This window comes from Danio aesculapii, chromosome 9 (assembly GCF_903798145.1).
Source record: "Danio aesculapii chromosome 9, fDanAes4.1, whole genome shotgun sequence".
Taxonomy (NCBI): domain Eukaryota; kingdom Metazoa; phylum Chordata; class Actinopteri; order Cypriniformes; family Danionidae; genus Danio; species Danio aesculapii.
In genome coordinates this window covers 6788178-6815250 of record NC_079443.1, presented here as the reverse complement: position 1 = coordinate 6815250, position 27073 = coordinate 6788178, and the positions used below count along the sequence as shown (strand labels likewise).

Below are 27073 nucleotides of genomic sequence, written 5' to 3'. Positions count from 1 at the left end.
ACATAAGGGTTCGAGTACTTTTATGAAGGCTTCGTTAAAAACAAATAAGAGTTTACTCTGTGCAATGTGTAGCAATGTTTATGCCAGTTTATGTAGTCCTTATGTATGCTTTATGCAGTAATACTCAGTTTCCCATACAACTTACTGTATTTATCTGTTTTGTGGCATTATTTACATTTTACTTAAAGATGTCAGAAATTATATAATATTTGTAAAACTATTTAAAGATCTATTTTTCAGAATTAAAGATTACGGAAATATCTGTCTTTGTCTTTCTTGAGTTCTTCAGTAGATACAACTGCTCTGCTTCAAGAAGACCAAGTAAAATGAATAAGGTGTATTAAAACAGCATTTCTCAAACGGCGGGTCAATATATAATATAAGTCTCCGGTGTCCCCAGAATGGTATTATAACATGCTGTACAGTGGTCCCTCGTTATTCGCAGGAGTAACATTCTAAAAATAACCTGCAATAGGTGAAAACCATGAAGTAGTCAGCTTTATTTTTACAATTATTATGGATGTTTTAAGGCTTTAAACCCCCTCACTACACACTTTATACTATTTTCTTAGACGGGCATTAACATTTTCACACGTTTTTCTCTTGTTTAAACACTCTCAAAGTTCAAACTTTCATAGAAAAATAAGTTCAGTAATATAGAATGAAACCAAAGACCAAAACCTGTTGTCAGGCACAAACATTTATCACTGTCAGCAAAAGGTTTATGAAGCTTTTTAGCTTTTGTGCGAATAATGTTGGCATCCAGTGTAATGTTCTCTTTCCTGCAGTCACTCATCCACAAATCTAAAGCACACCGTATGCGCTGCACACATGACAGTTGGATGTAACACACATGCGCACATTCGCATGTTATTTACAGTAAAATGAAAATATTCAGACGGCTCGCTGTGCCGCAGCAGTAATTTGAACAGTAGCGTCGTAGCTGGGCACTGCCGACTTGCAGTGCTGAAGTGCATACCCTGATATAAACCTATGTTTACAATTCTAAAATGCATGGCACTGCGTGGCGCAGTGCATCTGGTGTGCGACCCCCTTTACGATGGTCTTGCTGCGGACAGTTACAATTCTTTTTCAACCCTGTTAGAACACACACTGCTAGCAATCGAATATTTATGTTAATTTGGCAAGCTGAACATATTCTGAACTGTACAGGAGACATGGAGAAGATTGATCCAGAACACAATGCACCTCAAAAAAAATTTCGCGAAACAGCAAGGCCACGAAAGGTGAACCGCGTCATAGCGAGGGACCACTGTACGTTCTCATTTTTAGGATGAAGCAAAAGTACTCTGTTTTTGTATGTTCTATTAAATGCAAATTAGCTGCATATCTCCGCCTCTTTCCAGAAAAGTGTGTGGTTTGTACAGCTTGTGCTTCAGTTATTCCAGCAACAACAAACAAAACTGCGTGCATTTTAAAGACTTGTTAGTTTAAACTTCCAACCCAGGCTCATTCTGAAAACGTACTTCTAAATACATTTCTGGAGAGTGCCAAACACATCCCAGGAGCTACGTTTTTTTTTGCAATTTTTGTTTTCGCGAATCCACCAGGGGGCACTGTGTGCGCTTTTTCAGATCTCAAACTTCTCCCACGAGTGCCATTCGTGCCTCGAACCCCGTCGTCGTGGTTAACTCCTCTCTGCGTCTCAAATCCGCCGACATACATGGCGAGCTAACGGGACAAACTGGTAACAGCGGGAAAGCCGTCCATATGGAGGTAAGCAGTCAGCAGGTAAGCGCAAACAGTAATGGTATCATATTGCCCCGTAGCATTCACTTTAAAAGTTAAATGCAGCCATACGTACTTCTGGCTACATAGCTCACCATCTCCAGAAACGTATATAGGGCCAAGTTTTCAGAATGAGTCTATGTTGTAAACTTCTCATATACAGTTTTCTAAGTGAGCTTACGTTTTTTAAAAAGAAGACCATACTATTTTCGACATACTACAATTTACATAACACAAACAGGAAAAAGACTAGATAAATACATTTTGAAAATTCAAATAAATGATGGACAGAGCTGCAAAAATTCAGCCACTGCAGACACCTGTATCTTTATCGGGTAATAAGCTGGACATCTCAGGTTCTGTCACCAGGACTTCTTCAACAGTGTGAGTCCTGCAGGCACAGAAGAGGACGGTTCTGAAGCCGGTCAGGTTCAGAACCTTCATCACAGGCGCAGGTGGATCATATACCGGATCTGGACTGTGAGTGTATCCCTGCTGCTGATCAGCAAGAGACTGGATCTTCTTTGTGCCTTCGTGTTGCACAAGACCCCTTTCAGGCAAAGTCCCTGAATGGCAATAATTAAATACATTAAATCTGAGCCTTTTGTGTGTGTTTACAACAGATTGGGGTCAGTAATATTTTGTTCCCCATTAAGGCTCTTCAGTAAATACTTATGAAAAGGAACAAAATCCACTTATGGGATATACAGTCATTTACAGATAAAGCACACATATACTGTTCATTACTTCTTTAATGGTACAATGACCTCTTATGTGTAAAACAAACAAACTCATGTCATGACCCCTTAAAAGGAACACTTTTTTGTGGAAAGTAGACTTATTTTATAACAATTTTAAAAAATTCTTCAGCCGATCTTTCGGTTCCAATCGGGAGCACCTTTAGCTTAGCTTAGCATAAATCATTGAATCAGATATGACCATTAGCATCTCACTAAATAAATAAAAAAATGAATTATTAAAATTATTCTGTTTAAAAGCTTGATTCTTTTGTAGTTACATTGTTTTAAAACAGGGAAAATTAAAAGTTGCTTATTTCTGAGTCAATTTGATTATGAACTATGCACTCATTCTGGTGTAATAATCAAGGAACTTTGCTGCTGTACCATGGCTGCAGCAGGCGCAATGATATTACACAGCATTGTTACCTAGTTACCTAGCTGGGGATTATATTCAGATGGTGTATAATGTCATTGTAAGATCTAACGCGCTTATCCGATTCAATGATCGATGCTAACCTGAGCTAATAGCGCTTCCGCCTGGACATAAAACTCTACTGTTTACTTGTAAAATCAGTCTATATCCAAAAATGTGGAGTGTTAACAGACTTGCTTATAAAAAAAAGCAATTGAATTGTTGTTTTACCTGAAACAGTGTGCTCTAGAAGAAAAGCCAAGACTCCCACAAGGAGAACAGGTAAAGTTAAAAGAGACTGAAGAAAAATGTCAACACTTCCAACACCTGCACACATAGAGATCACAATTCATTCATTAAAATTTCCAAATCAACAAATCTAAAATTAAGTGTAACAAATACGTCACACATGAGGGTGAAATGGTACCCGTTTGTATAAATCCAGAGTGAAGTCTGAACCAGTGTGGCAGTGCTAATGACATGAACATTGTAAAGCCGATGTTAAAGATGTTGCGTCCTGAGTCCACGTCAGCATGTTGGAAATACGTTATGCCTGTTGCTACAGCAAGTGCGTAGGTTACACTGAGCACAGCGCCTGAGAGATCATGAAGCAAACAGGTATTAGCTATTATTATCATACTACACATACTGAATAAAACTAACTGAGCCTTCAATGTGGGTATTCCTGTATACATTTAGGTCATTTTTATAGCATATAACACATGATATCAGCAGACATGATACAGTAATTAAATACATTTACATAAATATCTTCACACAAGAAAAAAAAAAAACTATATTATTGTAGTGTTTTTAGTTTGATATAAACAAATTACCCAATATTGTGCAAAATCCTTTTAATATATATATTAAACAGTTCTGTCTGGTTCTTGAATCTGATTGCATAGCCGTGTGATATTCTGCCAGTAACAGCACTCGACCAGCCTCTTCACCCTTCACCCTGGTGTATTCTACAGTTTGACAAATATTCCTGCTGTTAGACTACATATTGTACTTCTGGGGCTTTTTTAATCGATGATGTAGTTGTTGAGATTGCAACTATGCAGTTTATTTATAAGGATAGTGTCTATTTTAAAATATTTATCATTTCTGAGAGACCGCACGTTGGCGGCCATTAGCCTGTCATACTGAGCAGACCAAAGATGGCTGACATTGTCTATCCTCAAGATGGCGACAAAGACCACACATTAAGCCCTTAGAACAGGGGTCACCAATCTTGGTCCTGGAGGGCCAGTGTCCCTGCAGTGTTTAGCTCCAACTTGCCTCAACAAACCTGCCTGATTGTTTCAGGTATACCTAGTCTGATTTTGATTAGCTTGTGCAGGTGTGTTTGATTAGGGTTGGAGCCAAAATCTGCAGGACACCGGCCTTCCAGGAACAAGTTTGGTGACCCCTGCCTTAGAAGATTAAAACAGCATAATTCATAACTATAGCTGTTCAAATCATTATTATACTGGTAAGTGATATTCCAAGTCCATCTCTCTTGTGTATGTTGTAGTGCTGTATTTATACCATATAAATGTAGTGTATTGAGTGTGAGATGGGACTCACATATCAGAAATGTGTGTTGTGTTGGCAGAAAGAAATAAGAAATGCTTGCATGTGTTTAACTTTTGTCCTTATCACAAACACAACAGCATTCTGGTAGTGATTGTGCAGCTTTTTCGGGGTTAATTATTGTGATATCCTGACACAGAGAAACAGAGAAATACTGTAGACTATAACAATGTAGGGAGATATCTCTGTAGACGGATGGCATTTCATGCCGTTCAGCCTTATAATCTTAAAATGTCAATAAAATCACCTGTTTTGTCATCATTTTAGACATTACGCTAGAGAATCATTCAAATATTAGCTCTAAAGTGATGTTGGTGAATGACCAACAGTTTCTGCTGTTGTATAAACCGTCGAACTGTTGTATAAACACAATATCACGCTCATAGCAGTGTGATATGGCTGTATATCAGCACTGGTGGGACACTAAAGCAGGTCGCACACCAGAAGCACCACGCCGCGCCACGCCACGCATTTTAGAATTCTTAACATAGGTTTCTATAAGGGTACACACACCGGCACCGCAAGTCGGCGGCTGTCCATGGCGCCCAGCCACAACTCAGGACACTGTTCATACTCCTGCCACGCCACAGAGTGCCATCTGAGTAGTTTCATGTTAAATATCATGCGAATGTGCGCGTCTGGTGTGTGATACTTTTAACTGTCATGTGCGCGCCGTGTCGGTGCTTCTGGTGTGCAACCTGCTTAAGGCACTTGGAATGTGGCCTTGTGCCATTGCACACCTCCCACCAGTGCTGAAATACAGCCATATCGCACTGCTATGAGTGTGTTACTTCTCATATATAATACAATACACATCAGTGTTGAAAACCGTGTTGAAAACTCATAATATATCATTTACACATTATAATACATTTTACTATTGATTCAAAAACACTGTAGTATTTGCTATAAATTACTATAATATTCTTATATTCCTCTTCTCCAATAAACATTAAAATATATGTATTTATATATATATATATATATATATATATATATATATATATATATATATATATATATATATATATATATATAATGTAGGCCTACATATGCTATTTAATAGTCATGTACAATTAGCATGACCTTTGCAAAACCATAATGCAAAAAAAATTTTTTAATAAAATATGAATAAAATAAAAAATATTAAATAATGTAAAAATGTCCGCTAGACATATAATGTTCTATTTTGTTTACATTTGAAGACGAGTGGATGTTGAACTACTGTCAGACACAATCCTATTGGACAATGTATGGCTGCAGCAGGAAAGCATGTTTTTTTTTCTTTTTAAATCTCACTGCTGCAGTTACAAAGGTACAGGTATTGCAGTATATTCATTAGGTTTGATATTCTATTACTTTAGTAATGTGGGTTGACTCATTTTCATTCATACTGTTGAACCTAAATAGTTACAAAAAACTGTTAAATGTGCATACATGCTAAAAAAAAAAAGAAAAAAGAAACGAAACTGTTAAAATTGCACAGTGAGTTTGAAAGAGTTTACAGTGAACAATTGACTGTTATTCGCAATTGTTGACAAAGATCAATAAATAAATACCATTATAAATGTTCTGTTCATTGCTTGTTCATGTTAGTAAATGTGTTAACCAACATTAACTAATGGAACATTTAAAAGTGTTTACACTATTACTAATCTTGTGTAGTCAATAATCTAAGTTCAGTTTTGTCTTTCAACAACATCAAAAAGCCTTAATGGACCCTTTTCACAAGACCGTTACGATGCATTTAATGGTCATCATAATCTTAAATCCTTGAACGTTTTTCATGTTTAGATTTTAATGTATAAACATTTATATGTACTCATGTCTGCATCGTATCATCTTCGCATTAAATTACAAAAAACAGTTTACCGCTTGTGCGAGGTGTTTGAAATGCAGTGTAAATTTGATGTTCTCTCGTCTGGCTGCTGTTATCTCTTTCTTTTTTCTGAAAGTCTTGATAACACTAACAAGTTTTTCTTTTGTTATATCAGCAAATGGATTGTAAAAAAAAAATATTTGTTGTACTCTCCAATTCACTGTGCTCTAAGTTTACCCAACTGTGATGACTTCCGCTACTAAGAAATGAGGAAATGTGAAAAGGGTCCATTATGTTCAAAACTTTTCACCACTATTGGATTATTACATGAAAGAGTACAAAGATAACTCCCACCATGTATAGCCAAAGGTACTGAGCAGAGCGTCTGAGCTAACTGAGGAGACAATCCCAGAATTAACAACAAGATGCCGGCAAGCTGCACTGTGCTTCTGGACCCAGACTGAGAAACAAAATAAAGACATGTCATAATTACCAGCAAAAAAAGTTCATCAAGAACATCAAAAGCCTCTTACCTGACTGAGTCCAATAACACATGCATTAGATGCACTGCTGCACAGTCCTACTGGCGCCCCCATCAGGCCAGCGAACACACTGCCCAGTCCGTCAACACACAGTCCCCTGTTACAGGCATGAGCAGGGGGAACAGGAGCCTTCAGCAGCCGAGCGGACAACACATACACCGCTGGAGAACTCATGCTGGCAGACAGACCTCCAGCCAGTCCTGCTGCAACACTTCTTCCAGACAGCAGGGGGAGCGCTGAAGCTGAAAGCGTACAGCAAACAGTTTAAGTGTATCAAAATAAACTACAAAATACAGCAACCACAACATGTATCAAAATAAATTACTCTATTTTGTATTTTAAAAATCCTACAAAACACTTTTACAAGGAAGCATGAAATACCTTCCATCAATAGGTCTATTGGATCAATCCCATCACTATTAAACTGAAGTGAAGTAAACAATGTTAGCAACAGCTTTTCTCTGACCAAGGTTTAGCTTCTGACCAAGGTTTAGGTTAAACTGGTCCAATGGTAATTTACCATAATTATGTTTTAAAGAAAGCTCAGGGTATCCTATGCACCCTGGATCACTCATTGTACTCAGTGTTTCAGCTGCTGCCAGGACGTCGTTTTAGAATTCCTATATGCAGGACAAATAAAACTAGAATTGGCAGCCATTAGGTCATTAAATGAGTCCAGGGAGGAGGAAGATGCACCTACAAAATAATGTATTGTATGATGTGTGGTAATGTGTACATGGAACTGTGTTATGGCACCTTGCTGCAATTTTAGTTTCCCTAAACGGGATAATAAAGTTGAGTCTAAGTCTGAGTCTTCTCTGCACCTCATTCACCTCTACTCCTACTGTACGAGTAGGTATTCATATAAAATGTAACATGTTCTCTTTGATTTAATACGGTAAAAGCGTGATAAATGAGGAGTTCTTTAACATTTTTCATTAAAACATTCACTGAATTTTTAAAATATTTTATAATTGTTTTGCAATTGAACTCTTCAATACTCAATGTAAATACATGATTTCTGAAAACTTCTAAAAACTGAGTAATCTGCTTTTGCAAATAAATTCTTCATAAATATATCTTGCTCCTGATTTATAAACTGTCAGGCGTTTTCGATTATTAAAGATTTGTTTCATTTGTTGTGGCACTTCTTTAGGCATACATCTTTCGTCTTCATTAACTATGCAGTGCACATGCAGATCAGCTACTGGTTTTTGAAACAGCCAATGAAGTATTGTAGGAATCGCCACTGTAGGACTTATTTTTATGCTGTTTGTCTTAATGACAAACATTTGGCACCAACAATCCATCTAAAACTACAATTAGTTGTACAGTATAGTCTTTCTCCCAAGATTTTTTCAGTTCTTCAATGTCGTTAGCATCCAAAGCACTAATCAGAGGCTGCATTTTTATGACATCATCATTTAGACTTATTAGAAAGTATTTTACAGTTTTTTAAAAATACAAGACACTAAAGTATTTCGATACAACATATTAACTCATTTTCATAAACCCCATCAAATACAAATGACAAAGTGAAGTTTCACAAACTAATTTTGAGAGGAACACGTGATATGATTGATTGCGGCTGGTTTCGCATCTGTAATAATAAGAAAGCCAATCAGATTAATCCAAACTCACAATAAATAGCCTGTCTAGTATTACTCCCTTATCTTTCTTTTTTGAAGAATCCCCCACCCCCATCCACCCCATCTCCCCCTTTTCCTACTTTACTAGGGGAAGCTCTCGAGAACTATCTGATCTCGTACCCCCTTACATGCTCATCAACCTGGCAGGAGCCCTGGGCTCAATAATCTCCGAGCTCAGGGTTCTCTCCCAGGACAGCATTCCAAACCTTCTATTAGTATCAAGCAATAGCTAAGTGTGAAATACTATTTTGTATTTAAATATCGAAATAGATGTATCATAAATACTGCCCATCCTTGAATAATACTATGCATGCATGATATTCTGGGACATCAAAGCATCATGAATAATTATTATGGTTTCTTATTTGAGCTATTTGTTTGTCTCTTAAGAATATTGCCCAGCATTTTCAGCGGTTTCCATCGCATCACCAAATGCTTGAAGATTTAAAGTATTTGATTTGTTTCATATTACATATTTTGAAAATTGTTTTAGACATTTTACTTGTTAATTTGGCCTCCAATATGCCCAAGATATTGTATTTTTTAAATTAAAATATTGAAAGTTATTCATTAGGATCTTTATAGGTGTTCAAGCTGATTTAATGCAGGGAAGTGTTGCGTAAGATTGTGCTGTATGTCTTGGGATTCTAAACTCCATTTGTTAACATTAGTTAATTAAACTAAACTGACTATAAAACGCTACTTGTAAAGCATTTATTAACATCAATCATTTATCGTTAACATTTGATAACTCATTAAAAGTCATATTTCTTTTACCAAATGGAGATAACTAATTATAACAAAATATAATATAATATAATATAATATAATATAATATAATATAATATAATATAATATAATATAATATAATATAATATAATATAATATTTTAATAATGATGAAGCTTGATTTTGACAAAGAAATACTTGGTAAAACTTTAGTTTAAGTCACAATTTACAGTGTTAACCATTAACTAACACTACTAGCTTAATAAACTACTAATTAGCTGTTTATTAATAGCTAGTAAGGTAGAAGTTTAGGTTTTGGGCAGGATTAAGGATGTAGAATGAGATCATGCTGTATAACTACTAACGAATAGATAACATCCTAATAATAGGCAGGTAATAAGCCAGTAGTTAATAGCATGAATTGTGACCTAAAGTGTTACCAAATACTCTTATACTTGCAAATCATTTATTAGCACTTAGCCTATGACTTGCGTGAGAATCCATCTCTTAAACACTATAAATTATTCTAATTTTGATACAATTTGATTTAATTTTCAACAAATTATAGGATCCTCTGATAAAACTGTGCAAGTAAAACTGAAAAAAAAGATGTCCATTACCAGGAAGGGGGAAGTCCAGCCAGGGCAAAGAGGCATTGCGAAAGATAAGCTTGTGGATTGGTTGTGGACTGTTTTGGTTCTGAAAGAAGGTGGTGTTTGTGTTTATTGAGATTATCTGGGTCACTGAGTTGAGATGGACGTGACCCCAGTGTAACAGTGCTGCACAAACTACCCAAGTCACCATCACAGACAGAAGTACCTGTACGGGAAGGAGACATAGAAGACAAATATATGCGTTACTGAGAGTGTAGTGCTAATAAACATTATTGACATACAGAAACAAAGTCATATGAAAAAGTTAGGACACCCTATTAAATGCCATGAGGACATCAAAAATTTTTGGCAGGTCTTCATTCATTCATTCATTTTCTTTTTGGGCTTAGTCCTTTTATTATCTGGGGTCGCCACAGCGGAATGAACCGCCAACTTATCCAGGATATGTTTTACACAGCGGATGCCCTTCTAGCTGGACCCCTTCACTGGGAAACATCCATACACACTCATTCACACACATACACTACGGACAATTTTATCTTACCCAATTCACCTATAGAGCATGTTTTGGACTTGTGGGGGAAACCGGAGCACTCGGAGGAAACCCAAATGAACATGGGGAGAACATGCAACTCCACACAGAAACGCCAACCGACCCAGCCAAAACTCGAAAACAGTGACCTTCTTGCTGTGAGGCGAACGTGCTACACACTGCGCCACCATGCGGCCCTTGGCAGGTCTTAAAATCTGTTAAATAATTAATGACATGTTGTGAGATGTCATGTGATTTTTATCTTCCAAATTTTAAGACCTTACAAGGACCATCTAGTTTTTTTGTATTATTATTATATTCTAATACGGAAAACCATAAAATTCAATAGTCTATGTTAACTTTTCTCATCACTAGAGACTAAAAATGGTCAGATAGTTCAGAGTAATATATACACTGTTAAAGATTTTTGTAAATTATACAGTATTTAACTGTTATACTAAATATATTTTACTGTAGATGAGGTATTCAGTATGTTACTATACTTTAAAGTTGCATCGGGAAAATGGCTGTATATTTTACAGTAAAGATAAACAATGCTAAATAAATATACAGCAAGACAAACGGTGCTGTAAATGTAAATACAGTATTGCTGCTGTAATTGATTTACAGTAAATTACTGGTGAACTGTGGACAGTTAGTTACTGTAGATTCTACAGGAAATTGTTAACAGTGTAGCTTAAAAGCCACGTGAACCATAAGTTGCTGAGACTTTTATTTAAGTATGTATATTGATGTGCATCCCACTGAAATGTGATATAGAGTAGGGGGTGGTGCTTTCTTTTTGCGCATCATTCTTTCATAGCAAACTAACAGTAAGAGAAGTATGGTTAAGCATATTAAAATACAGTTGCTATTGAAGCCCTCAAGTTAATGTCAGCAAAAAGGTTGTCACTACAAAGGCGGAAGCAAATGGTCAGACTTTGTTTGAAGATTTAATAAAATGTTAAATAAAATTTCAGTGGATTAACTTGCAAGGCTTAATTCTTCAAATAAGAATAACAATGTGGGCTAGTCAAAATACATTATAAATTTAGATTTTCCGTGGACGTTAAAAGAGTTTTGAAAAAGTAGTTTTCATATGATTTGCAGATAACACATACTTTGATTTAATATAACAATTTGTAACAATAATGTTTCAACATTTTATGGTTTTTAATCAACCCAGGCTCATTCTGAAAACGTACCTCCACCGACGTTTCTGGAGACCGCGAAATTTCACGAATCCGCCAGAGGTTGCTGTGTACGCTTTTTGAGATCTCAAATTTCCCTCGCGAATGTCATTTGCGTCTGCTATTCTTGCGTAAACCCACCAAAGGCTGCTGTCGAATCACTTTCTGACAGACTTTCTGACTGACTTAGCGAACGATCGGCTGACCCACCCTCCCCCTTCCCTAAACCCAACCAATTTTATCGATTGACCGGCCCACCCACTTCTCTAAACCCAACCAACACGTTTCAAAAGCAATCCAAAAAAATTAAAGCCCTCGTCTGATTTTTTTTTTTTTTACCACGTTTTCAGATTTTACCACATCCTCACCCTGCTATTCACTTGTTTGTCTTATATTTTGGATTCTGTTTTTGTCTTAGCTGCTTTTGTCTTACCTGTCGAACCCCCGTCTTCATGGTCAACTCATCTCTGCATCTCAAATCCGCCGATGTACGTGGCGCACTAACGGGACAAACTGGTTGCAGCCGGAATGCCATCCATACGGAGGTAAGCGGTCAGCTGGTAAGCGCGGAAAGGAACGGCGTCACACCGCCCCATAGCGTTCGTTTAAAAAAATGAAATGCAGTCATACGTACCTCCGCCTACGTAATTCGCTGTCTCCAGAAACGTCCGCAGGGCTACGTTTTCACAATGAGCCTGTGTTGTTTTTAATGCCCGATAAAGATGTGTTTATTAGTGAAATCTAAAGTAAAACAGTGCTTTAGTGAAATATTACAAATGTGTAATGGTAATGGTAGACACTTAAACTGCCAGTAGGTGGCGACAAGTGATTGTCTTATTTGCTGCTACATTGAATCATGCATTTAAATGATTCGTTCAAAACGATAGATTCATTAAAGGTGCTGTATTTAGGTTTTTGACTAAAATTAGGACAATATGTTTGCAGATATTTAAGAAACATGCTAAGTTTACATATTTGTTTATCTAAAAACAATGCTAAATTCAATTATACTCCTTTGAAAATGGCTGTTCAGTGTCGGAAGTCTGTATTTGTTTTGGCCTCTATAACCTGCCCACTGCCAGTTTATCCAATTATATTTCTGAACCTTTTTGACATTTGCTCCTTGGCACAAGTCAGTTTGCAAATTGTTAAAATAATGACAGTTTTTAAAGAGCAAATATGTAGCTACAGCTACAGACAAACACCCCATTAACACATCTGCACAAACTCAAATGGATGAGCAAGACGTTCAGACACAGTGTCTACTTCCACACAGCAGAGGAAACACAATCAGGATTTCCCAAAAGTAAGATTTTAGTTTGAGCTTACGATCACTCATAAAAAGCGTCAAACTGTTTCCCATAACCTTTGACAACATTCAAGCTCATATTAAATTATGAACACTTAAGTCAAAGATCAATGTAACACAAGGCACCTCTTCGTTGGGAAACTTTGCCCCGATCAATGACATAATCTTCTTACAGGCCAAACATCAGTCTAATGTACTGCAGGTTAAGAGATCGAACACCAGCTCGATACTGGAAATCCCATAAATCATGACTCAAGTTGTCTGTGTTACACTTGATCTAGAAGTAAAAGTAAACTTGGGTTTTGTTGATGACGCACTCGCAGCAATGGCTTTCAAATCAAACTACATTTAAAAAAAAAAAGTTTTGTTGCTTGTTCAAACTACTTATTTAAAATGAGCTGAATTAACACAATTCTTGGGAATTATTTTGGGACAACTGTTCAATCCACTTAAATTTGTAAAAGCAAATAAGTTAAATGAATCAATTTGTATAGAGACAACATTAAGTAATAGTATAGAACCCAGTATGTTTTACAGTGTAAAAGCTGGAATAAACTTTTTCATACAGTATTTTAAATTGTTTTTTTTTAACCCAACTGTTGGGTTTGTCACCCAAATTGTGGTTTAAAAACAGCCCAGCGTTTTGGAAGTATGAGTTTTGCATAGATTTTTTTTGTCATGTTTATTATACTCAAAAAATATGTTTGCTGTTTGCTCAATCTACTTATTTAAAATGAGCTAAAACAGCACGGTTCTGGACTTGTTTTGGTGGACAACTTAATATTCTTTATGTTCAGTCCATTTTAGAGTCTTGCATTTTAGCCCAAGCCCGTCGGAGCCTGATTGTTTTATGCCCCGGGCTTCAGGACTGCATTAGAAAAAACTAATAGAGATTTTTAAGCACATTATAAATGTGGTTATAAGTCAAGAATGCAGCATTTGTAGCTGCAGGTATAAACTGCTTACTAACGTTTATTAATGCAGAGTTAATGTTTAACAGATAATTAATTCCCTAGATGCTTATGCTTAGTTAATGATTCATAGTGTGTAGTTATTATAAAGTGTTACCTTATGCAAGCTTCGGGACATACTTTCGCATTAACGGGCCATTTTGTTGCTTAGTTACATCCCCTGTCCATCATCTTGACACATCATCCACATTTCTTTCATATTTTTGGAGATTTAAGCAGCAGGTTAATTTCCCATTCGCAAGTCTTTCATGCAGAGAAATCTTCTTAAGTTTTCAGATAATTCTGCATTCAGAAGTTAATGTCCACACGCATATTTTGAAGTTCACATTGTTGTTGCAGATAAACTATACCATTGAAAACGTGATTTAAATATTTTCCAGTTGGCTAGATATTAATTAATAGTCATTCAAGCAACTTTACCAAAGCCTCTCTACTTGACGGTTAGCCTCACGCGTCCACCATGTTTGTAGTTTGTTGTTTGTTTACACTGTTAAGCTGAGTTATTAGTTCAAATAGAATTCACATTTAATATTAGCGGTTAAATTTAGATTAAATCTAAACTTCGAATTTCTACCGTAAATAGTAAGCCATCCGCAAACTTTTGGCATACTCTTTTCAACATACTACGGTTTGGCACATACTAATTTTATTTTCAAACACTATTTAGGATGGAGCTGTGTTTGTGGTGGAGGCACTGCTACGTTTATTAATACTATTACAACACAATCTGGTAATGTTGTTTCAACTAGATCAGTGTTTCCTAACCACGTTCTTGCAGGACCACCAAAACTGCACATTTTACATGTCTCCTTAACCAATCACACCTTTAACCAAACACACCGTTTTTTTTTTTACATGTTACCATTTACAAAAATTTCGACAAGATGCCTTGTGGCTGTTAAAACTTACAGAGAGTCTCCTACAGCTGGACAACACAGAAAGATGCAGAAAAGAGTGAAGATGCTGAGACAGGACCACTAGAAGGACAACTGCCCTGAAACAAAACAAACAGAGTTAGAAAACTTAGTATCAGTGTTTTTCTATAGTCGCATAGTGAATTGGCAAAAGCAAACAGTCATAACACTCGCAGTAAAGTTGCATTTGTTAACATTAGTTGACAACATTCGTTAATTAAACATAATGAAATGTATTTTTAGAGCACTTAAACATAGCATTTTATAAATGCATAAATAAAGGAGAAATACTTTCTCACTTACATAATATTAAAGTCCCCAAGAAATCAAAACTAACTATATGATTTTGTTAGCTCACCTTGCTAGTTTTGTGGTGAAAAATTCATCTGTGCATGTCATTAAGAAAAAAAACAATAGTTTGCCCTTCTAATCTTTAATTGAAATCTGAAAATACACTTCCTGTTTGTTTTCAGTTCATTTATCAGATGATGTGATTTTGAGGAAATGGGCGTGGCTAACTCTGCTCCCACTGTCAGTTTTGACAACAAACAGAAATGGTGAGCAGGAGAAGTCCATTAGGTTGTAATAACTCTTCTAAAACACTTCACAATATTTCTGAATGAAATGGCTACTTTACTACATCCATTCAGCCCACGGTAGCAAAAAACAAGCCACGCCCATTGTTTGCTCATTTATATTCTGTTTCTCTAGGAACTGCATCACAATATGAAAAAAATATCGCAGCTTCCAGTTCATGGGGACTTAAACAAATAATTTAACAAATGCTTAACTATGCATTATATGACCTCACAGGCCCTTATTGTAAGGTGTCAGAAAAAAAAAACATTTTCAGTTTGGATTAGGTTTGGTTTTAAAAATAGCTACATTTTTTTGTTTTGTTTTTTAGGTTGCTGGTGTGAAAATTGCTAAACATGGCAAACAAAATTTGTTTACACTGCAATAAAGTACAGTAGTGGTGCCATCAAATATTAGAGAATATTTTTTACATTTGCATATTGTTGGAAATGCTTATTGCATTTGATTTAATCAAATATTTGGTTATGCTTTTATGGTGGTCCTACTAAAGTCATCTAACCAGAGATTGTTATGCATCCCTAAGTCGAGGCTGAAATGCAGAGGTGACTGTGCCTTCGTAGTAGCTGGTCCTAGATTGTGGAATTCTCTGCCCCTCTATATTAGAACTATATCATCTGATCTTTTTGATTTGACATTTTATCAATGAAAATTGTCTGTTTTAGCTATAATTTCATGTTTCTCTTTGTTGTGATGTGTTGTGCAGCACATTGGTCAACCTCTGGTTGTGTTTAATACTGCTATATAAATAAAACTGACATTGACATTAAAGTGTATTTCAACTGAAATATTATTTTTTATAGATTTGTTTTTTTACAATTTCATTTAATGTATTTTTGTAATACTTAGTAAAGCTACACATTGAACAATCATAGTTTTAGGCAGTCGATTTGCAGTGCAGTCTTAGACTTATTTTATTTTAGAGGGAAAATTGGGTCAAATTTTATTTGAATAACAAACTCAAAACTTACTAAATACGTTTTTAAATATAATTTAATATGTTGCCAGGGAAATTTCTAAAAGTTTGGAATTTAAAAAAAAATTGGCAACACTGCTGTAAAATACAGGTGTCAAACTCAGTTCCTGGTGGGCCGCAGAACTGCACAGTTTAGTTCCAACTCTAATTAAACACACCTGGTCAAACTAATTGAGTCTTTCAGGTTTGTTTAAAAACCTGCAGGTAAGTGTGTCGCAGCAGGGTTGGAACAAAACTGAGAGAGCTGCAGCTCTTCAGAATTTGTCACCTCTGCTTTAAAATAATTTTATAATATATTCTTATATTTTCATATCCTTTGATTGCTAAAAACAATACATGTTACATTAATTTTTAAAGATATATATTTTATTTACAACTAAATTTTTATACATCATTTTATGCAAACCTGTATTGCTATTATCACCCTGTGAAGCATAATCAATGTGAAAGAGCTGAAGAATGAGTGTCGTTACAGTATCGCCAGGCCCCAGTGATCAGAGCACAGCAGTGCAGCCTCCTTGTAGATGGAGAAACCCAGAATACACAGCAGAGGAGCCAGAACTAATGGACCACTGCGTCCTAGAGCAACCCCCCCGAGTCCAGTCGAACCCACAGCCAACTGAACCATACCTGCAACCACTGCCATGCCTTTCAACTGCAAACAAACACACACACAATGTTACACTTTCATGGACACTCAAAAAAAGTTCAATTAAATACACAATATATTATAGTCAATTGTAAAATAAAATATCACTTCTAAAATATACAAAACATAGTTTTAGGTATGTAAAAAGCAGGTGTTGCTGCGCGTTGCTGTGGATTATTGTGACAATGGAGGGTGGTCTGAATGTTCAGCACCACGGACAGCACTCCTCTACCTCTCTGATTGGGTTTGCTGGGACCATGGGTTCCTGGGGTTCCACACACTGCCCTCTACAGGACACAGCAGACCCTGACACACAACATGTTCAACGTCACAACTCAGAATGCAAAACCAAGCAAGATTTATCCAGCTGCAGGCCCGCAGACCCACACACGTTTCAGGCTACCAGACCACTACATCCAGGCCATTACCCATATATGGGGAATGGCGGATCAGTTGTGGTTTTGTATCATTAAACGAGCGAATGTCATCATATTTCCATTAAAGTAAAATCAATTTACAAAATATTGTAAACTTGTCTGAGTACTTCATTTCCTCTTTAATTAGGGTTGGAACTACACTGTGCAGAGCTTCAGCCCTCCAGAGTTTGACACCTGTGCCTTAAAGTAACCTGTTAAGTTTTATTAATGTCTACACCCACCCCGAATCTAAACCAACCCCTTACAGTTATGAATAAACAGCACTGTGTCACAAAAGTGATGCTATATGTATTTAACATTCTCATTATCCACAGCTGTAACGCTAATCAACAGTGAAAGACCCTCCCACTTGGAAGCCTGGATCTAGTGGTCTGAGTCTAATGTGACCTGATATGTTTGTATCTGTGGGTCTGCAGCTACAGCTCCACAACCCTAAACTGAGGTGAGTGGTGAGTGAGCTTGACAAACCACCTGTAGAAAACACACTCTTTCATCTTACTGACACTTTAACCAACACTAGCACCAGTTTTGTACATTTGTCCCAGACATGTCTATACAAAACAAACAAACAAACAAACAAACAAAAAACAAAAACAAAATACTGCATTTATGAAATAAATGAGTGAAATAAAAGGTGAGTGGGCTTGACAAACCACCTGTAGAAACATTCTTCTCTCTCTCAAAAAGAAATGCCCCTTACTCTAGCACCTACAGATGTTACTACTTCAATGTGTTCCTTTTGGCGCCATTCATACCGCGGCGACAGCGGTACTTGGTGCGCCAGCAGCTTTTGACCGCTGGGTGGCAGTTTAACCACAGATATTCAGCTTTGCCTTTCCACAACACTAAACAGACTTTTCTGTGCGTACCTTATGTGATCAGATGTGTTCAATTAAAATATAATTTTGAGTTAGTTTTCTTAGTAATAAACATGATCTTATGCTCGCTCAGCGCGCTTCAAGTTTTGCCGTTGTGTGCTGTGTGCTCGAGCGGAAAAGCGTGTTACTTCTGTTTCATTGTTCAGTTAAATGAAAGCACTTCTGTTGAGGTGACAGCGGGGTTTGGGTTGTCAATGTGAGTATTGAAAACTTTTAAAGATGGAGGAGAGTACTTGTGGTCGCTGTTTCAAGTTATCCAGAGTTGTATTTATAGATCTTGAATATTACAATATTATTAAAATTACAATTATAACATCGACAGCAACTCGACTCGCGCACACCAGCTGATTCAGTCGTTTTCTAGTGACATACAAAAGAGTGCAGGGCTTCTTTTTTTGTCAACCATAAAAGGCAGAAAAATAAGTGTTAAATGGACAAACACGTCGAACCTCCAGAGCTGCGGTCATGTCACCCAGCCCATGAAATGCGGAGCCAGCTCCGGTGTCATCTACTGAACGCAAATGCCCAGCTAGTCCAGCCAGGTATGGCAGAGAGGCCTTTTCAAAAATGGCCAAATACAAAAGAGAAACTGATAAATAGTAGACGTTGATGAGAAATGGAGCAGCATATTTGGTAGTTGAGAACGCGCCGCTCCGCGATGTAGAGCTGGTTTCCGAGAAATGCAGGCGGCGGAGCAGGATACCCTCTTTGCCACGGTTGCGAAAAAGTATCTGCATGCGCTACAGGCACACCGTCTCAGTGCTGCTGGAAACATTGTAATCTCAAATAAGTCTCCGCTTAAACCGAACAAAGTCAACATGTTAGTTTTTCTGGCAAAGAATTTAAAATATGAATAGAAAACAAAAGGCGGAGAGACGCAGTTTTTTTTCAACATCTGACTTATGTTGTTACAAGCCTAGGCTAATATTTTTGTTCTTCGTTACTATTTATATTATTATTGATTAGTATTTGTGAAGTTTCTAAAATGTAACGTTTACTGTTTCAAGCAGTTAAAGTTATTTCTATTTAACTAGCCTACATTATTATAGGCTGTATTGTGTTGTTTTATCAACGAAAGTTAAACAACAAACATGTTCGTTTGTGCGGATATTTAGCATAATACTTTGGTCTTTTTTGATTTCTTATTGTTTTACATGAAATGTAAATTAACTTAGGTAGGCTACTTGGGTACAGGGGCGTAATTTGTTGGTAGTATACCGAGGAATGCTTAGACAGTGAATATTGTCATCATTATTTAAAAAAATTATAAATAAATAAATAAATAAATAAATAAATAAATAAAAAAATACCTTACGGAAAGGATGAAATAAAGGAAAAGCATGCTCTTAATCATTCTTCATAATCTGATTCGTAGCTATACATGCAATAAACTTATATTGCGCCGACAAGAACAAGCTCTAAAAGGTAAAGTCTAAAGCCAGAGGAGTTATTGATATTAATGTTAGTTGTTAATATGACCGTAAACACTGCGTTGTATAATTAACGCCGTCATTGTGTCGTGTCTGCGATTTTTTTTCTCTCGTTGAAGAACAGAAAATTCATGTTATCTCCGTCTTCCCAGCCAGGTTTTCATGCACAGTTTCCGTTTTTGTTTCTTCTCAAACAATAAAGTTTCGCTATAGCAGGCCCGGCGGCAGGATATCATAAATGAGGGCGCAAGGGCGCAATCCCATTGCACTTGACGACTGAATTTGGTCCTTTCTTGTTCCTTTTATTTAGGCTATTTATTCATTCATTACCGATATAGTCCTACTTTTTATAGTAATAATAATGCAGTTTCGCTATTACCGATTTTATTAATGAAGGCAACGATACCGTTTACATTAATGTAGAAAGATCATGGTTTAAGCACCAAACAAGTGGTTTAAATTATGTTAGTCTCCTTATTTCTTTCCGTTTTATTTTAAATATTATAAATGTTTAAAGTTTTAGGTAAAGACGTCAAAATATGCCCACACATGCAAGCTAAACTAGATCATATCTGAGTCATCACGCTTTATTACCCAACCAAAATCAGCGAGGAAAAAATAAATGTTTTAAATTAAATTATATTTAAATGTTAAATTAAATTAAAAAATGAATTTAAATTTTAAATGCCATTTAAAAATATTTGCTAAAATTAATGTGTTACTTAGTTACATTTTTAGGCATTAGCCAAACAGAAAGCCTGCCTACGGTAAATCCACTGTAAATCCTGTACTTCTCTGAGCACTAACTAGACTTTGAATATTTAGCACTTCTTGAGTGTATTGCCTCTTCTTGCTGAATCACTGAATGCCTCCTAAATTGTTAAATGACTAAATCTAAATGTGGATTTTATTGAACCAAGCAGAAACACAAATATAAAGAGTTTGTCTTGGTGACAGAAAACACTTCAGTGTTCACCCAAAAATTACACGTATGACGTTACAAATGTTTAGTTTAATAATTAAAAAGACAAAGGGTAAATGATTAGAATTATTTTTGACACATGAGACTAATGACATATGATATGGAACCCAACCTGTTATACTCGACACGTCCGCTAATTCGCTTGAGTGCGCGCGGCGAATATGATGTCATCGCGGTGTTAGGTTTGCTTTGTGTAGGTTCGCTTTGTGTGTGAGCGACATGATTTTGGCTGGCGGAGCGCATGAAATTTTTTGAGACTCCAGCGAAGAGTTAGCGCAGCGTTGCGTTTCATTTCAGTTGAATACTGAATCATTTTGAAGAGATTTTGTCTGAAACAGGTATGCCTGTACAGACATCTTTACCCATGTCCATGTGTGATCATGAGATAACCAGAGGATCAATAATTCTTGGCCAAAAATAGCAACAGCCGTGGAAAAGGAGGAAAGTTTTTGTAAAAGTTTGGAAAAACCTGAGGGATAAGTTTGTTAAAGCCAAAACAGATTATTTAATTACAGAAATATGTTTTTTTCACTATTCATTTTGAATTTAAAGCAATTTAATTGTTACAAAACCATAATTAAGGAACAAATTATTTATTTGATAACTGGAAAATAATATTTGAACCTATCGGTTCACAATATACCGATGCCCTGTTTTTCTAGGCTTTGTTGGTGATAATCGTTTATTCTTTCTATACCATGTTCTGTTGTCATCAATATTTTAATAAACTTTAAAAGGTGGAATTGTCCGAGATATGAACAAAAGCAAGTGATGCATCAAAGTTTGATTTAAAACATGTTGAATGGTTATAAAAAAAATCCTCATAATCATTAAAATAATTTATAAAAACAATAAAAAATAATTAGCTTAAAAAACTTGAACAATATTAATAATATTACGTAGTTAAACCAGTATTGGAGTAAAATTGACACCATCTCTTAACAGTCTTATATTTTAAAAGGGTGTTATATATGAAGAGGTTATTTTAATCTTTTGTTCACATCATGTTTTTTTTAATAAATCTATTTTTTGCAATTGAAACCTTCTATACTCAATGTAAAAACATGATTTCTGAAAACTATTAAAATCTTCAGTTTTAGTCATTTCCATAAATCATGTTTTTTGCATGTTTTTTTATGTTATTACATAACATAAAACATGACATCTCTAAAAATGGAGATACCTTTTTTTGCAAAGTCTGGAGTTTTTGACTCCAGTATTATTAAATATTTGTGTCTAATAAACGGTAATGTGCCACTTTGACATCTTTCCTCTTCATTAACTATAAAGAGCACCTGCAGATCAAAATGCTGGCATTTGAAACAGCCAATGAAGTATAAGAATCATCACTGTAGGACTTATTTTTATGTTGTTTGTCTTTTTTTGGCATCTACATCAGCAATCCATCCAGAACTATACTATTATTTGCCCAGTTTACTCATTCTCTCAAGATTTGTTCAATTATTCCTTACTGGAAGTCTTAGTTTACCCCCTTAGTGAACTCCAGAACCCCATCTTTAGGTGTTTTATTTATTTCTAATCTTCTTCTGCATTTCCACCTGCAGCACTGAGACTGAGAATGATTATTTGCTGAAGGCTCCATATCCTGTTCTAATGAACTGATATTTTTATTCCAACTCATTTCTTAAGCAAAGATGCTGATGCCAAATTGTACACTAAACTGCCATTACATATTACTGGTCTAGGCATTGTGCAGTATACTATTTTCAATGATTGTTCACTTGCTTCCAAATATACCCATGCCATTTTTCTGCTACTTTCATGAGTGTTGCATAATTTCCATCTGTACTCCAAGCTGATGAAATTTTCTGTTCCAATCTCAAGCCTATGGGCAAATAGCTGAGAAAGCACCAATAAGAGGCTGCATTTTTATGATGTCATCATGTAGACTTCTTACAAAGTATTTTACAGTATTTTAAAATTACAAAATACAAGACACTAAAGTATTTTGATACAAAATATTAACCCATTTTCATAAACCCCATCAAATACAAAATACTATTTTGTATTTAAAATACATATTTGAAATACATATATGATAAATACTGCCCAATAAATCTTAAACATTGGTGTTACACACCATGAAACCAAATAATGATAAGAAGAATGTCTCGTGATTTGTTGTTTAATATTATGCATGTGTTTCCAGATGTTCCATATTTCTGTTCATGTTTATTCTAGTTAATGTTTGTTTTATATTTATATTATGTTTTACCCCCTTTGGGTTATTTATATCATGTTTTGCTGCTTTATTAAATAAAAGTAAATTTCTCAGCCCAGTGATTGGGTGCTCACCTTATTCATATATGCTTTATTATTCATATATTATATGCTTTTCTAGCACTTATGTCCTAAAATAATTAACCTAATTATAACCTAAAGATATTATTTGTTTTCAAAACCCTGATACTCTGATAACCTAATCTTTAACTGATAAACTGATAAAAAGTGATTAAAAAAATTGTATAAATATACATTATTAAAGGAATATAATGATTAATAGAGGTGATAGTTAAATGTTTGAAAAGTGTTATAGTTAATGTTGTAGTTAATGTATAAAAAAAAATTAAAATATATTTTAATAAAAAAATATGTTGATGAATAGAGGTGAGAAGAACAAAATTAGAATGGTATAACGAGATTTTAGTTAAAGGCTGTTTACAAAACTATGAATTTTTTGGGTCTATATTATGAAATTTAAATGTACAAATGGTAAAATAACCTTATAATAGGTCAAAGATGCCAAAAGGATGACCTATGTCTCATGTAAAGCTTGTGTGTCTCATATAAAAAGAAGAGAAGTAAAAAAGTTTGATCATGACTATTCTGATGAAGGAGATCAAACCTAATATTTTTATAATTATTATTATTTCTAAATAATGATGCAATTTGATCTAAAAAAAAATGTATTAAAATCTAGATGACATTATAAGTGGGTCTTCAGAGAATGAATAAATAGATCCTGACCCCTTTATTTGCTTGTCATTCTCACCTGACTGAGCAGAAAGTAAGGCCATGGCAGGGATCAGAAAGTCCAAAGATGGAGCCTGAATCAATGGCAAACTGAGAGCACAAGAAACATTCAATTTAACCCCACAACTGCAGTATATCAGCTTACCTAGAAAAGCAAAAGGGTAGATGTAAACTTACCGTGATCCAATCCAGCTCTGCAGCAGTGTAGATATACCAGAGTGTAAGAGCACATAGGCCACTATTGTGTCCCTTTCTACTTCCTGAATTAATGTACAGACAACCAGAGCGCAGAGAGAAGACAGCACCAACACATGCTGGAGAGAAACACAAAAACCAGACTTCAAGACTGCTCAAAACTTACATTCATGTTGTTCGTCATGTAAAAAATTAGGCTGATAAAGTTAAAATAAAAAATTCACATAGGGCTTATTGTAATGCACTAATGTCTTAAATAGGTTTATCAGCTTGCGAAGGTAATCGAAATCATATTTAGAAAAACATAGAAAAAAAGAAGAAGAAATAAATATACAGTTGAAGTCAAAATGATTAGCCTTCTGATTTCCCAAATGATGTTTAACAGAACAAGGAGTTTTTCCACAGCATTTCCAGACTGATCTCACGAGAAAAACGTAAGTATTTTACGTTTTGTCAGTTTAGTGGCTAGTTCAGTCATACGAAATTGTACGATTTTAAAAAGGAGACGTGGCACCTATCCCCACCCCTAAACCCAACCGTGATTGGGGGATGAGCAAATCGTACTAAATAGTACGAATTAGATCGTACCAATTCATACGAATTAGCCACTTAATCAAAAAGTTACGAATTGCTGCAAGATTGTGTTGGTATTTTCTATAATATTTTTTTTTCTGAAAAAGTTTCATTTCATTTATTTTAGCAAGAATAAAAGCAGTTTTAAATATTTAAGAAAAAAACATTTTAAGGTCAAAATTATTAGCCCCTTTTAGCTATAGATGGATGGATAGATAGATAGATAGATAGATAGATAGATAGAGAGAGAGAGAGAGAGAGAGAGAGAGATAGAGATAGATAGATAGATAGATAGATAGATAGATAGATAGATAGATAGATAGATAGATAGATAGATAGATAGATAGATAGATAGATAGATAGATAGATAGATAGATAGATAGATGAAGTCAGAATTATTAGCCCGTGTTTATTTTTTCCCCAATTTCTGTTTAACAGAGAGAATATTTCTTCAACACATTTCTAAACATAACAGTTTTAATAACTCATTTCTAATCACTGATTTATCTTATCTTTGCCATGAAGACAGTAAATAATATTTGACTAGATATTTTTTAAGACACTTCTATACAGCTTAAAAAGACATTTAAAGGCTTAACTAGGTTAATTAGGTTAACTAGGCAGGTTAGGGTAATTAGGCAAGTTATTGTATAGCGATGGTTTGTTCTGTAGACTATAGGAAAAAATATTCAGCTTAAAGGGGCTAATAATTTTTACCTTAAAATGTTTTTAAAATGTTTAAAAACGGCTTTTATTCTAACCGTAATAAAACAAATAAGACTTTTTCCAGAAGGGAGAAATGGATTATTGCAACAGCTTTGCTTGGAAAGCTGATGCTGTATGAGGAATATGTGATTATGCCTGACAGTAAGTTAAATGTAAATCTACTGTTACAGTAAGTCCAAACTCACACTTGTGAAAAAAAAAAAACACAGTTAATTTTAATAAATGCAAATGTAATGCAATAAAAGTACTTAAAGCAAACTCAGTTTCATTACTTTTTTGTGGACACTTATAATAAGTACACTCGTATTGTCAAATTAAAAGTACATTTTATATCACTTGTTTTGATGTTGACTATCATACTGCAAGTAAACTTTTACATCACAAAACTTTAACATTTAACTTTGTCTAAACTAAAAGTAAAATAACTAAATGTAAATTGAAAATATATGCAGTAAATAGGTATGTAGGTAACAGGGACGTGCAGTCAGGGGAGACCATCCTCACCTGCCATCATGAGATGTATACTAATGATACAAAAAAATTGTCCACTGATCTGTGCTACAAATGCAATTTCTGTATGATTCGAATGATTTAAATTCTTTTAATAATCAAAATCGCTGTATTTTGCAAATCTCCTGTTCAGTTACAGCGTTCATTTCACAGTAGATAGTAAAATCCATTACTGTGATTTCACAGTATTACTGTATCTTGTAGAATTAACTATATTTTACTGTGAAGCAGGCTTCCCAAAGCTAGTCATTCTGACATTTACCTTGATTTTGAAATCATGTTGGGGGTTTAACAGTGTTTGGTTTTATGAATAAATTACTTTTGTTCCAGTTCATTACGTTTTTGGCATTCATTTATGTTCATTTATATTGCACAAGTTATAAAAGAATGAAAAAAGAAAAGTAATAGTGTGATCATAATGTGACATAATAGTGTGATCTGTAAAGTTATGTTCATTAAAAATTACTTAATATTTCCATGTTAACCTTATAAAATTAAATAAAGGTGCAGTGCGATGTCGTTTCAAAACAATGATTTTCCTTCAAATTATTTTTGAAGATGTAACCAAATTGTTTTTTGAGGCTGCAATAACATTCTGTTATTTCTAAATATCAAAAAGTGCCAACACTAGCATTTCACTTGTATTAATGTCTATGTTGAATGAAATAAAAATTCCTATAACATGAAAAAGATATAGCCCATTTTACAGTAATTTGCTGTAATCATGCTAATTTGATTAATTTCACAATAAAATTCTGGATACAACACATTACTGTGAATTTTTACAGTTAAATACTGTAAAATGATACTAATGTAATTTACTGTACTAATGTAAAATTACAGTAATGTTGTGAAAATCTGGAATTTTTTTACAGTGTACAGAACAAACCATCATATAATATACAATGACTTGCCTAATTAACGAAGTTAAGCCGTTAAACTGCACTTTAAGCTTAATAGAAATATCTATTCCGTTTTAGAACTTTTAGTTATTAAAACTATGTTTAGAAATGTGTTAGTCTTTTTCTTTCGGTTAAACAGAAATTGAGGAAAAATATATACAGGGGGACTAATATTTCAGAAGGGCTACTAATTCCGACTATGGTATCGTAACCATGCTCAAAGTACAGGAGAACAAATAAATGAATACTCACTTGTAATGCAAGAGCAAAATTCAGCAATATTGAAGGACTGCAATCCACATCTAGACTCTCATTTCCTTCTGGCATTTCTAAGTCCAAAGGTCTCTTACATCTCTCAGTCTGTACCATTGTTTTTGCCTTTCTTTCCTCTTTGTCTTAATGTAAACTTCTATTGAGGCCTTGTATTGTTTACAGCGGGAGCTAAATTCTTTCTCCCTTTCTCCTCCTCTTATGATGGCC

At 35.0% G+C, this 27073-nt stretch overlaps 1 protein-coding gene across 1 annotated transcript; it reads right to left on the bottom strand.

The window, feature by feature from the left end:
* Positions 1-143: 143 nt before the first annotated feature.
* Positions 144-27061, bottom strand: slc23a3 (solute carrier family 23 member 3). Its single transcript, XM_056464703.1, has 12 exons — positions 26846-27061; positions 23865-24001; positions 23707-23777; positions 17199-17272; positions 16791-16972; positions 14743-14827; positions 9838-10036; positions 6832-7082; positions 6653-6758; positions 3329-3496; positions 3133-3228; positions 144-2315 (listed from the first exon to the last, which is right to left on the bottom strand). Exons 1-12 carry the CDS (start codon positions 26960-26962, stop codon positions 2053-2055), a joined length of 1749 nt encoding a protein of 582 aa, XP_056320678.1. The 5' UTR covers positions 26963-27061; the 3' UTR covers positions 144-2052.
* Positions 27062-27073: the final 12 nt, after the last annotated feature.

Bases quoted from the DNA above. Each gene is read 5' to 3' on its own strand.
- slc23a3 (XM_056464703.1), bottom strand. From the start codon at position 26,962: ATGGTACAGACTGAGAGATGTAAGAGACCTTTGGACTTAGAAATGCCA. The intron at 16,973-17,198 runs GTAGAGGAGTGC...GTTTGTTTGCAG, and splicing joins CAGCAAACCCAATCAGAGAG to TTGAAAGGCATGGCAGTGGT. The intron at 7,083-9,837 runs GTAATGGACATC...GTACGCTTTCAG, and splicing joins GCTGGACTTCCCCCTTCCTG to CTTCAGCGCTCCCCCTGCTG.